General features: G+C 64.7%; 4 protein-coding genes across 5 annotated transcripts; 1 reads left to right on the top strand and 3 right to left on the bottom strand.

Annotated features, from left to right (window-relative positions):
- Positions 1-16: 16 nt before the first annotated feature.
- RAB24 (RAB24, member RAS oncogene family) lies at positions 17-2,628 on the bottom strand. Its single transcript, XM_039559676.1, is given in 9 exon segments — positions 17-429; positions 886-948; positions 1,048-1,098; positions 1,461-1,560; positions 1,659-1,726; positions 1,854-1,932; positions 2,049-2,117; positions 2,513-2,580; positions 2,583-2,628. Coding segments are annotated over 9 exon segments (609 nt in total). The 3' UTR covers positions 17-364.
- Positions 2,629-2,768: 140 nt separating this feature from the next.
- Positions 2,769-4,567, top strand: PRELID1 (PRELI domain containing 1). Its single transcript, XM_039559900.1, is given in 6 exon segments — positions 2,769-2,894; positions 2,896-2,912; positions 3,174-3,399; positions 3,479-3,592; positions 3,815-3,893; positions 4,293-4,567. Coding segments are annotated over 6 exon segments (648 nt in total). The 5' UTR covers positions 2,769-2,819; the 3' UTR covers positions 4,430-4,567.
- A 91-nt stretch (positions 4,568-4,658) lies between these two features.
- Positions 4,659-6,107, bottom strand: MXD3 (MAX dimerization protein 3). The gene is made up of 5 exons (XM_039559901.1): positions 5,905-6,107; positions 5,794-5,823; positions 5,578-5,692; positions 5,324-5,489; positions 4,659-5,240 (listed from the first exon to the last, which is right to left on the bottom strand). Exons 1-5 carry the CDS (start codon positions 6,075-6,077, stop codon positions 5,131-5,133), a joined length of 594 nt encoding a protein of 197 aa, XP_039415835.1. The 5' UTR covers positions 6,078-6,107; the 3' UTR covers positions 4,659-5,130.
- A 419-nt stretch (positions 6,108-6,526) lies between these two features.
- LOC104689667 (lateral signaling target protein 2 homolog) lies at positions 6,527-10,372 on the bottom strand. 2 transcript variants are annotated; one of them, XM_039559887.1, is made up of 12 exons: positions 10,263-10,372; positions 9,650-9,790; positions 9,437-9,574; positions 9,111-9,313; positions 8,939-9,028; positions 8,740-8,829; positions 8,524-8,625; positions 7,960-8,441; positions 7,774-7,887; positions 7,520-7,618; positions 7,270-7,385; positions 6,527-7,189 (listed from the first exon to the last, which is right to left on the bottom strand). In XM_039559887.1, the coding sequence occupies exons 1-12, from the start codon at positions 10,302-10,304 to the stop codon at positions 7,058-7,060; spliced, it is 1,749 nt and encodes a 582-aa protein (XP_039415821.1). In that variant the 5' UTR covers positions 10,305-10,372; the 3' UTR covers positions 6,527-7,057. The 2 variants fall into 2 exon arrangements, with proteins under 2 accessions (XP_039415821.1, XP_039415822.1); XM_039559888.1 differs by having other exon boundaries at positions 7,270-7,382.
- Positions 10,373-11,902: the final 1,530 nt, after the last annotated feature.

Below are 11,902 nucleotides of genomic sequence, written 5' to 3'. Positions count from 1 at the left end.
CGCGCAGGGGGACGGCTCAGACCACAATGCGTTTTATTTACATTGTACACCTCGAGAGAAGACGCTTAAATAAATCTGCAAAGACTCGAGCATCTCCGAGAGAATAAGTTACCGGCCACCGCTGGGCCACCGCAGCTCCCACACACGCCACAGGTGGCGGGAGGGGGTCCCCAGGGTGACAGTCCATGGATTCCCAGCACTGCACGGCAGCCCTGTGCCGCTCCGTGTGCCAGGACAAGAGCAGTCCGTAGGCTGTGCTGCAGACAGGCCCCAACAGCTAAAACACAGCAGGTAAAAAACCGGAGGAGTCCGGCGCACACCGGCTGCCCGTCCGGCAGCAGCAATTCCCTTTTGGCACAGGGGCTCAGTGGTGGCAGCAGCTGTAGAAGTAGGGACTGTTCCTCTGGCCCAGGTTGACACCTTTGTCCTCTGGAAGAGAGCAGGAGCGGCAGGCTGCTGGCACGTCCATGCCACCAAAGCTGCTGGTCCCAGGTGTGGGCCCCAGCAGGTCCCCTGGGGAGGGTTTGGTGCCCCGTGGAGAAGTGGCAAGGTTCAGGGTCATGGCACAGCTCACAGCCATGGCACATCCCAGGGCGGGAGGCACAGCCAGGCTGAGCATGCCTGGGCAGGGCTGGTGCAGAGCTGAGCCAGTCCTGCAGCCCAGTGAGGCTCCTGGCTCCCAGCTGGGTAGGTGTGCTGAGCCTGGCCTGAGCAGGAACGAGCAGGATGCTGTGACGGGACCTCAAACTCCATGAGACAATCCCTGGCACGGAGCCACAGCAGCCCCAGGGGAAGGCCTGCCAGACCCCCAGAGCTCATGCTCTGCACCCTCCCTAGAGGCACAGGAGAGGGGTGTCTGGGGAGGGACAGGTCGTGGCTACTCACCTGTCATCACCTGGAAGGCAGAGAAGTTGATGTAGTCCTCGGCCACCTTTTGGAACAGCTCATCTGGGGGGAGAGGAGGCACAGCAGGTGTGGGTGCCCCCCTGCCAGGCAGAGCCCCCAGCCCTGCTCAGCAGGACACGGCCCCAGCGAGGAGCCACTCACCCACGCTCTGGCCCGTTTTACTGGAGGTCTCGAAGAGGTCTGCTTTGATCTCTGAAATGAGGGCCCAGGGTGGCACTTGCTGTAGGTGCAAGATACGGCTCCACGGGCTTGTCTGCCCTCAGAGTCACCCCTTGGGGACAGCTGCTGACAGCACGCTGGCAGGGACCCAGGGCAGGGCTCCTGGCCCCTTGGCCCAGCTGACCACGTGCCTGCCCATGTCAGGACATGCTGTGCCCAGGGAGGTCCCTGGCAGAGCCGGTGCCTCACCACACAGGGAGTCCTGGTGCCACTGGATCTGCTGTGGGCCCACGGCAAGGGCACAGCTCCTCGTGTGGATGCAGCAGCTCAATCCTCCCTCACTCCCCACCCACTCAATGCTGCATGAGCCCAGGAAGGACCAGCACGGGCCATACCATCAGCGTAGTCCTGCACATCGTGGAAGTCAACCCCCCGCTTCCTCCTGTCCTCCTCCAGCAGGTCGCTCTTGGTGCCGCACAGGTAGATCCGGCAGCCCTGCAGCAGGAAAAGGGGTGGGAGGGGTGTGCCCACGTCCCCACCACCAGCACCCCTTGCCCCGCAGCGAGGCTTTGCAGCCCCCTGGCCCCCCGTACCTCCTCACAGTTCTGCAGCTCGTTCACCCAGAACTTGGCTCGCTGGAAACTGCCACTGTCAGTGAGGTCTGGGGAGAGGAATCAGGCTCTGCTGACACCGCTCCTCAGTGCCCAACCCATCAGTGTCACCACCACCCCGGTCCCGGACCTCCACAGCCGCCGGCTCCTTCCCCTTCCCATTCTCCGTGCCCTTACCGTAGCAGACGACGGCAGCCCGGGCTCCCCGGTAGTAGATGCGGCTCATGGCCTCATAGCGCTCCGAGCCCGCCGTGTCCTGGGGGCGACAGCGAAGTGCTCAGCAGCTGACAGGGGTCGGAGGGTCTCAGGGATCCCTGAGCCAGGGGGTAGCCAGGGAAGTTAGCGGGGCGCTGGCACAGCCCTTGCACTTACCCAGATGCCCAGGGTCACTGTCTGGTCCCCCACGGACATCACCTTGGCCACAAAAGCGGCTCCAATCGTCTGGAAGTGAAGCGAGAGGAGTGGTGGGAACCGGCCCGGGGATGCGGGGGCATCTGGCCTGGGAACACGGTGGGGAAACCGGTGCAGGAACACAGGGGAATTCAGACCGGGACGTGGAGAAGGGAGGGCAAGGAAACGAGGGGACCGACCCGCGGGCGCGGGAGGGATGTGGTGGATCCCAGCCCGGACACGGCGGGGGGACACGAGGGGACGCCGTCCCAGGGACGTGGGTGGCAGCATCCCGGGGACACGGTGGGGAAACGGGGGGACCACGAGCAGGATGCGGGGGTGACACGCGAGGGGCTCATCCCGTGGAGGCTGGGGAGACACGGGGGGCGCCACGCGGGGACGCGCCGCAGCAGCGCGGGGCCGCGCGGTGCCGGTGTGTCACTCACGTTCTGGTAGGGCCCAGCGCGGAAGCGGCCGTGGGCGCAGCGCTCCACGAGACTGCTCTTGCCCACCCCTCCTGCCCCAGCAGCACCACCTTGGCGTCCACCCGCCTCCCGCTCATCCTCGCGCCGCCGCCGCCGCCGCGGGGCGGGGCCGCACCGGGCGGGGCGGGGGCCGGAACCGGGCGGGGCGGGGCCGGAAGCGGGCGGGGCGTGCCGGAAGTGCGCAGTGCGGGGCGGAAGCGCGCGGCGGGGCGGGGCGCGCGGGCCGCATGGCGGCCGCCCAGCAGGCGCGGGCCTGAGCGGCGGCCCCATGGGGAAATACTGCGCCAGCCTGGGCGTCCTCAAGGGGCCCTGGGACCAGGTGTTCGCCGCCTTCTGGCAGCGCCTACCCCAACCCCTACAGGTGCGCCGGGGCCCTCCCCGACCCCCCCGCCCCCTTCCGCCGCCCCGGTCCCAGCTGGCATTGGTGCCACCCCCCCCGTCCTCAGCCCAGCCCTTCCCCGGGGGTCCCGCGGGCTCCAGCCTTCGGGATGGGTGTCCCGCACCACCAGTGCCCAGCGGGCAGCTGGTTCGCCCCTCCCTTAATCCCTCAGTCCCTGATGATTCCCAGCCCCGGGGCAGAGCTGGCGAGGAGCCGGGCTTGATGTTTTCTTGCCCATTTTAGCAAACATGTCCTGACTGAGGACATCGTGCACCGGGAGGTAACGCCGGACCACAAGCTGCTCTCTCGGCGGCTCCTGACCAAGACCAACCGGATGCCGCGTTGGGCAGAGCGCTTCTTCCCAGCCAATGTCGCCCACTCCGTCTACATCCTGGAGGACTCTATCGTGGACCCCAAGAACCGAACCATGACCACATTCACCTGGAACATCAACCACGCTCGCCTCATGGTAGGTGTTGCTGCTGGGCGGGTGTGTGGGGGGTGCAGGGGACCCAGCAGTGCTCACGGCCGGGCTGTGCCTCGTGCAGGTGGTGGAGGAGCGCTGCGAGTACCGGGTGAACCCCGAGAACAGCAACTGGACCGAGGTCAAGCGGGAAGCCTGGGTATCTTCCAGCCTGTTTGGCGTCTCGCGGGCCATCCAGGTGAGCACTGCTCGGGCAGTAAAGCTGCTGCTCCTCCTGCTCTACTCTTTCCTTGTGCTGGTTTTTACACTTCCTTTTGTTCCCCCCGCCCCTGCATCCTCATAAGCTCTTGAGGCACCCAGAACCATCACTGTGAAAGTCACTGTGACTTTTTAAGCTGGTACAAAGCCCCACGGGCTGTGTGTGACAGACCTCGCACCTTCACTGACTTTTCCCTTGCAGGAGTTTGGTCTGGCCAGGTTCAAAAGCAACGTGACCAAGAGCACCAAGGGATTTGAATACGTGCTAGCAAGAATGCAAGGTGGGCACCAAGGGCAGGCTGGGGCTGACCGGGACGGGTCTCTTGGAGTTAGAGGTCACACTGGCTGGAACTCCAGCCCACGGGCAGGCTGTGGCTTGAACTAATCTGACTGTGAAACCCTCACCCTTTGCCTTTGCCCTGTGCCTTGGCACAGCCTGCTCTTCCTGAGTGGAGCAGGCCAGCAGTGATTGCAGGGCTGGGTAAGGGTGGAGTGCAGGCAGGAGGGGATGGAACATGGCAACAGTCACGTGCTTGTGGTTCCCCTTTGCAACGTGCCCTGACGTGACGTGCTGGGGTCAGGGACACCGGGCTCATCTTCCTCCCTGCGTGGGGAAGTGCCTCGGTGGTAGGGCCGGTCTAGCCAGCACTCCTGTGGGGTTAATAGCTTCCATGTTATAGGAGAAACTCCATCCAAAACACTGGTGGAGACAGCCAAGGAAGCAACTGAGAAAGCCAAGGAAACAGCTCTGGCTGCTACGGAGAAAGCCAAGGACCTGGCAAGCAAGGCAGCCACCAAGAAGAAGCAGTATGTGTGAGGGGCCAGCTGCACCAGGACAGATAGGAGACTCCTTAGATTTTATATTTTTAAAGAAACTGTACAAGTCTGACAATCAGCTGCTGTTTGACCCTTTCTGAGATGTAATTATCATTAAAGAATCTACTCCCACCCATGATTTGGCTGAGGCTGGCCTGGCTAGAGCAGAGCCCAGTGCTGCTTTCCACTCTGGGGGGTCCAGCCCTCTGTAGGGAAGACACAGGCCAGGGTTTTACCAAGTGCCTTTACTATAAAGTGTCAGATCTGTACAAGAGAGCGGGGTGGCTGCGGGAGCATGAAGGCAGGTTGCTTAATGCACTTGTTTCCCCTTCCTGGCTCTCCAGGGGCAGGAGAGCCTTCCTGTAGTCGTGTCTGCAGTGGGCAGCACCACCCCATACCCACACCAGGCAGCCCCCAGACTGCCTGGGGACACACAAGGGGAGGCAGGAGGATGTCCCTGTGGCAGCTGGGCCTTCTTCCAGCACCTCTTCCAGCGCTTTGCGGTGCACAGCCGGTGCCACAGTGCAGTGCCAGCCCCATGCACCCAGTGCCACAGCCAGTGCTACCCAGCTGTGGGGGGTAAAGCCGGACTCTTGCCCCACCTGTGGCCCCTTACCCTGGCAGCTGTGACGAGGCTGGCAGAGGCTGGGTTTCTGGCAGGAAGGAGGCAGGCAGGCAGTGCAGGGAAGGCAGTGGGCACCGTCAGGATGCAGGGCTGTGGGGGCTGGAGTAGCTGTGGTCCCTCCCGGTGCCAAAGCTGGGCAGCAGGTCCCCGGTGAACACCACGCCATCCACCTCTACCTCGGCATCCTCTGGGCACCGGGGGGAGGCCGGGTCAGGCCCTTGGCTGCTTTCCCTCCCTTCCCACCCTCGTTCTTTCTTTCCCCTCTCTTACCTCCCTCGGAGGGCTCTGAGAGCTGGGACGAGTCCAGGCTGTCGGCCCGTGCTCGTTCCCCGTCGGTGGGCAAGAGCAGCAATTCCAGCCGCCGCTGCAGGCTCCGCTGCCGGTCCCGCAACCGGTCCTTGGCCCTTCGTGCCCTCAGCTCCTGCTCCTCCAGCCTCTGTGGGGACCCGGTGAGCCATGAGCTGGGCCGCCCTGTTGCTACACAGGAACCCCCGAGTGGTGCCGGGGCCACCACCCCCTCTCACCTGGATGTGAAGCCGGGCACGGTGCAGGAGGCTCAGCGTGGTGGAACGGGACGGTCCCGCGCCCAGCGGCACCTGCTGCTTCAGCCGCTCCAGGCAGCACCGGAGCTGGGCTCTCCTGCGGCCGGGCAGGGAGGGAGCGACACGGGGGGGTCAGCCACAGAGCGGCACGGGCTCTACCACCCCCTGCCCCGCCGCTCTCCCCCCACGCCCCCGTACCTGTGCTTCTCCAGCGCGTTGTGCACCGACCTGCGGAAGACACCCCGGTGAGCAGCACCGTCGCCACCGGCCGCCGCCATCCACTCACCCATCCACTCGCCCACCGCTTACCTGACGCTGCCCACGGCCCGGCGCGACGGCGCAGGGCAGATCGCGGCGTAGCCGTGCTCGGCCTCGGCCAGGCCGAGCGGGTAGCGGTGCTCGCGGTGCTCCCGGTGCTCCCGGTGCTCCAGGAACTCGGCCGCCTGGAGCAGCACCTGGATGCTGGTGGCCGCGGGCTCCATGGCGGGAGGGGGGGGGCCGCGAGCCGCGCGCTCATTGGCTGCGGGGCGCCCCGCGCCGCTGACGTCACCTCGGCGGGCAAACAAATTCAGGCGGGAAAGCGCGTGCTTCAAATTTGAATCGGCGGGAGGGGACGGCGCGGGCCACGCCCCCCCGCCAGGCCACGCCCCCTGCCGGGCCACGCCCTCCTCGGTCTTTGGGCAATTGTCGCACATTGGCCACGCCCCTCCAAAAAGCCACGCCCCCCGGGCACGGTCCGGGCACGGTGCGCGCTCCCGTGGCCGCCCGGTGACGCGCGGGGCGCGGATCGCCCGTTTCCGCCCATGCGAGCCGGACGGGAGCGCGCACGCCCTGCTGCCCCCAGCCCCTCGTTCTCCACCCTACCGAGTCCACGGGTGGCCCCAGACCGGCCGCGCCCACCAGCTCCCCGGCAATCGCCGCGGCCCAGAGAGACGGGTTTATCTTTTTATTAAAATCCATCGGGCGGAGGCGATGGGGAGGCAAGGGGAGCGCCGGGCCCCACGGGCACCGCACGGCACGGCACGGGCGGCCCCGGAGCACCCGCTGTCATGTGAGGGCTGTTTGCACCTTCTCAGGCCAGGCCCCGGGGGGAGACTCTGCCCCGGGCCCAACAGCAGCCAAAGTTCACCTGAAAAAAAACCACCACGAAGCACATTTCCAGCCGGGGGGGGCGGGGGGGCAGGTGCACGGCAGCTGCAGACAGCTCACCGAAAGCAGAGCAGGCCACGGTGCATCAGGAGAGGCGGTCCTGCGCCCACCATCACCCCGCATGGGCTGCCGCCGTGTGTGGGGTCCTGCCCCTGTGCATCGGGAGAAGCCTAGCACCATGTGGGGGTCCTGCCGCCATGCCCACCAAGCTCCAAGGAGAGTCACGGGGCTGAGGTGCTCCCCGGCAGCCCCAGAGCAGCCCTGGGCACCCAGTTGTGTGGCCTCCTATGATGCAGATCTGGCAGAGGGGCTCTCACTGGCTCCGGGCGCAGCGGGATGTGGGTGGGAGGTGTGTGGTGTAGCAGTGGGTGCAAACACGTACGGGTTTGGTCTGGCCGTAGTGGGGCAGCACTGCAGTATTCGGTGAGCAGCGGGCACAGAAGATCTGCCGGGAGACCAGAGAGGGGCTGAGCAGAGCCAGGTCCCTTGGGGAACCCCACATGCCCCATCCCAACCCCATCCTACCTTCCCACAGCTGCGGCAGTGGTGCCGGCGGCGTAGCAGGGTGAAGGGCGAGCGGCAGGCAGAGCACTGGCAGCATGTGCTGTCTGGCACCCACTCGGGCAGGCGGCGGGTGCCTGCTGGGCAAAACACATTGGTAAACACCCCTCAGCCTGGCTCCCCTCACAGCCAGAGCCCCGAAGGCAGGATGGGGCAGGACCAGCCCCAGCCTCACACCCTGTCCCAGAGCCATGGCACCTGGGCAGCCCCTTACCTGCCCTCCGGAGTCCGGCAGCCTCTGCGGGGCTGGAGCACAGTGGGCAGTCGGCTACGCGAGGAGCATCTGCCACACTGGAGTCACCATCCTTCTCTTCTGCAGGGACAAGGGTTGTGTTGGTCCAGCCAAACTGGAGCCAGGCACTTTGGCCACGTTTTTCCCAAGCCTAGGGCTGTGGCCTTGTCTCACCAGGGATGGGCGATGGGCAGGGCAGAGAGGAGCAGTCCCACATGTCCCTGGGGATTACTCACTGCTGTCACTCTGTTCCTCCGAGGGCTCCGCCTGTGAGCACACGATCTTGAAGACTGTTTTCAAGATGCTTCGCATGTCACTGGCAAAGTTGGTCTGGAGCTGATCAGCCACCCCTGCACCGGGAAGGTGGGGGGTCAGGGTGCTGGGGGTCAGGGTGCTGGGGGGTTGGCTTGGGGGTCACTCACCTGAGATGCAGACGAAGAGGGTGTGCAGCATGTCCTTGGTGCTGCTGTAGTGGGAGCGCAGCTCCAAGCAGTGGGCACCTGGGGTGGCATCAACCCTCATCTCTGGGCTGCTCCCGAGGGGCTGGGGGCTGTGCAGGGGGGCGGTGACCATTACGCCAGGGATGGTATGAGATATCCGTGTCCCAGTGGACAGGGATTTGCCATCTTGGCCCTGTTCCCTGCCCGCCGCACACCCCCGCTGCCCATCGGTGCCCAGCTCATCCACTGCACTGGGGGGTCCCAGTCGCGTCGTGCAGGCCGGCGGTGGTGGGGTGGCATGAGGGACCTCCAGAAGACTGAAGGGAGCAGGGGGGTCCACACTGGGCACAACTGCCCCCCAAGCTGGGGGGGCATCCGGACTGTGGGGATCCTCCTGTTCGGCTGTGCACAGGCTCCTCTCCAGCAGGCAGAGCTCCTCTGCTGACAGCACCCGCAGCAGGTCCCTGTGGTGAGGGGTGAGCGTCAGCCCCATGTCACGGCCCTACTGCTGCCCCACAGCCCCACCCATCACCCCCCACTGCGCACCTGATCTTCTTCAGGAGGTTGTAGAAGGGGCTGAAGACCCGAGACATCTCCTCAGGGCTCCGCTCCAGGCTGAGGGGACCCTCGGGGTAAATGAGGAGACCACTGCAAGGGGACGGAGGCCAATTCATGTTGGGGGTTGCCTGGGACCCCAACTCCCCAGCTGGGGAGAAGGGGCTGGTACAGGGCAGGGAATCCTTCTCTAGGGGCTGCACCCACCTGATAATGGCCAGGCGAGGGATGGTGAACATCAGCAGCGGTTCATATCCATCAATCATCTCCTGGGTCAGGTAGCCCAGGTGCAGGGCTCTGGGGGCACACAGACACCCTTACAGTGGATCTGAGCCTCAGGATGCTGCCCATCATTGGGGCTGGAGTTCCTGCAGCCACCACCTGACACACAGTGCCCCTCACTCACCTTTCCACCGTCTCACAAAAGAGCACAACGATTTCCTGCTGCCTGTAGATCTCATCAGGAGACTTCACTGCCACCAGTGAGGACACGTAGCTGGAGAGATGGGGAGACTGTGAGGCCCCTATAGTCCTGGCACAGCCCACCATGACCCCAGAACCCTAACCCTGCCCCCTACCTCAGCTCAAACTCTGCAAATAGCCAGTCGAATTGGATGAGCGCAGCCCGGACAGGCTCTGGGTAGGAGTTGGGTTGGCTCAGGCTCTGCTCCCGCAGCACCGTCCGGACCAGCTCCAAGCTGCACAGCAGATTCCTGGCCTGGGGCCTCAGCTGTGCCCCATCTGACTCCTCCACCTCCAGGAAGGTCCCAGCCAGGAGGCACTGCCGGGATAGGGACTGTCAGGACCCAGCACCCAAGGTAGTGCCTAACCCCAGGGTCAGCTCACGGTGGGGTGTCCATCGCCCCAGGGAGCTGGACCGCCCAGACAGCATCCCCGGGCTCACCTCGGCAGCAAACAGCATGTGGTTCCCCAAGTTGTCCACCAAGAGCTCCTCGGGGAACTTGACCAGGTAGTCACGGCTGTGCCGCTGTGTGGGAATGCACTCTTCCATGATCCGCTCCAGGACGGCCAGCAGGTGAGCCTGGGGAGGGAAGGGGTGTCACCCGCGGCTTCCCGAGGGGACTGAGTCACACCGGGATCCGGGCTGTCCCCGTACCTGGCTGAGGTGGAGCTGGTTGAGGAGCACCAGGTACTGCTGCGGATCCAGTTCGGCATCCAGCCCGTTGATCTCAGCCACCACCCGTGTCACCCTCTCGTCGGCAAAGAAGAACTGGGAGAGCAGGCGTGGGTCGGAGCGCTGCGGGAAGGGCAGCAGGGTGATGGTGGAAGCACCCCGCATCTCCGTGGGCTGCGTCAGCGGGATCCCAAATCTCCCATTCCCACAGTCACGGAAGGATCGGACCCCACGGATCCACAAACACCTACTCGGGACCGTACTTGGGACCTCCCACGGCAGCTCTGCCTTCTCCCGGGGAGCGCCGCCCTCCCCGCCCACCCGTGCCTCAGTTTCCCCGGGGGCAGAGCAGGACGAACAAGCTCAGCCGCATCCCGGCAGCTTTGGCACGGATCCGTGCGCGGCTGTAAACACCGGGAAAGGTCCTCCGGAGTCCCCCCGCTTCCTCCTCCCGCTCCACCCCGAGGGACCCCCGCCGCCCCCCCTGCGCCCGGGATCGGCGGAGCCCCTGGACGGCCCCGACGGGGCCGTCCAGGGGCTCCGCCGATCCCGGGCGCAGGGAGGGCGGCCCCGGTGTGGCTCCCCCCGGTCTCACCTTGGGTCGGCGGAGCCATCGGCGGAGGGCAGCGGGCAGCATGGCGCGTCCCGCAGCTCTGCCGCCGCCCGGCTCCCCGCGCCCGCCGCTCGCTGACGGGGCGGGTCGGCACCGGGCACCGCCCGGAGGGCGGATCGGAGCGGTGTCCGCCCAGTCCCGGCACCGGGACGACCCGTCCGCTCCTCGACGGACCGGTTCTTTGTGATGGGAAGGGTGAGGGTGCGTCTCCCGCGGGGCGGGATGGGTTTTACCGCTGGCTTTCCTTCCCGGTCTCTGTTCCTGTCTCAAATTCCCGACTGCATCCCCGGCTATGCTCCCCCCGGTTCTTCTCTCCCCGCAGACCAACCTTCCGGGGACAGGGACACGCCAGCGCTTCCTACGGCCCCCCCCCCCCCCCCGAGCATTCCCGGAGTGATGGGGGGCAGCAGGAGAGGCACCCGCAGGCACCTTTGCTGTGCAGGGCATAGGGTGCGCAGCAGGATAATGGAGTGGGAAGGGGGTAAAGTGGCCCCTCGGTAGGAGAAAGAGAAACCAAGTGGCCAAGAAGAGGTCCCGGGGGTCACTCGGGGTGTTGGGCACAGCAAACTGCCCCGGCTGTGCCAAAGGACGTGTTTGCTCCAGATCTGGCGCTGCTGGGCGCAGGATGTGGGTGCCGATAATTCAGGTGGCTGAAAGCCTAATGGGGTGGATTCATGGGTAAAAAATCCGTGGAGGATGGTTGAACAAACACGGTGGCGGCACCTCCTCGGCTTCAGAAAGTCTCTGAGTCATGACAGTGCCCAGGCTGTGCCGGACGAGTGCAGGTGTGGGACTGTCCCTGGTGTTGGGGCTCCGTGTGTACCCCTCGGACTCCGGCTCTGTTTTCAGCCATGTCCTGGTTCCCATGGATGAGGATCCCTGTGCAAACAATGAGACTGGAGCCCTGCTTGTCCCAGAGGTCCAAGCAGATCTGGGCACCGTAATATAAGAAGGACATAAATCTCTTAGAGAGTGTCCAAAGGAGGCTGCAAAGAGTCTAGAGGGGAAGTCACATGAGGAGCTGCTGAAGTCCCTTGGTCTGTTCAGCCTGGAGAAGAGACTGAGGAGAGATCTCATTACGGGCTGCAGCTTTCTCAGGAGGGGCAGCCAAGGGGCAGCTGCAATCCCTGCTCTCCGTGGTAGTGACAGGACCCGAGGGAATGGCTGGAGATGTGTCATGGGAAGTTTGGTTGGATATTAGGAAAAGGTTCTTCAACCAAAGGGTGGTCGGGCACTGAACAGGCTCTCCAGGGAAATGGTCATGGCCCCAAGCCTGCCAGAGCTCCAGGAGTGTTTGGACAACGCTCTCAGGCACAGGGTGGGATTCTTGGGGTTGTCCTGTGCAGGGCCAGGAATCATAAAATAGTGTGGAAGGGACCTTAAAGATCATCTCGTTCCATCCCTCTGCCATGCACAGGGACACCTTCCACTGTCCCAGGTCGCTCCAAACCCCATCCGACCTGGCCTCGAACACTCCCAGGGATGGGGCAGCCACAGCTTCTCCGGCCAACCTGTGCCAGGGCCTCCCCACCCTCACAGGGAAGACTTTTTTTCCTAATATCTAATCCAATCCTTCTCTCTTTCAGTCTGAGCCCCAGCAGTTGCACTCCGATGATCCAGCT

The sequence above is a fragment of the Corvus cornix genome, chromosome 13, assembly GCF_000738735.6.
Source record: "Corvus cornix cornix isolate S_Up_H32 chromosome 13, ASM73873v5, whole genome shotgun sequence".
Classification (NCBI taxonomy): domain Eukaryota; kingdom Metazoa; phylum Chordata; class Aves; order Passeriformes; family Corvidae; genus Corvus; species Corvus cornix.
Note: the sequence above shows the minus strand (reverse complement) of the source record. Positions and strands in the feature narration are given on the sequence as shown.

Excerpts from the sequence above, each read along its gene's own strand:
- MXD3 (XM_039559901.1), bottom strand. The coding sequence starts at position 6,077 with ATGGAGCCCGCGGCCACCAGCATCCAGGTGCTGCTCCAGGCGGCCGAG. Across the intron at positions 5,693-5,793 it reads AACGCGCTGGAGAAGCACAG|GAGAGCCCAGCTCCGGTGCT; the intron begins GTACGGGGGCGT and ends GCCCGGCCGCAG. Across the intron at positions 5,241-5,323 it reads CTCAGAGCCCTCCGAGGGAG|AGGATGCCGAGGTAGAGGTG; the intron begins GTAAGAGAGGGG and ends CCCGGTGCCCAG.
- LOC104689667 (XM_039559887.1), bottom strand. The coding sequence starts at position 10,304 with ATGCTGCCCGCTGCCCTCCGCCGATGGCTCCGCCGACCCAAG. Across the intron at positions 9,791-10,262 it reads GATGGCTCCGCCGACCCAAG|CGCTCCGACCCACGCCTGCT; the intron begins GTGAGACCGGGG and ends CCCTTCCCGCAG. Across the intron at positions 8,830-8,938 it reads TTTTGTGAGACGGTGGAAAG|AGCCCTGCACCTGGGCTACC; the intron begins GTGAGTGAGGGG and ends GTGTGCCCCCAG.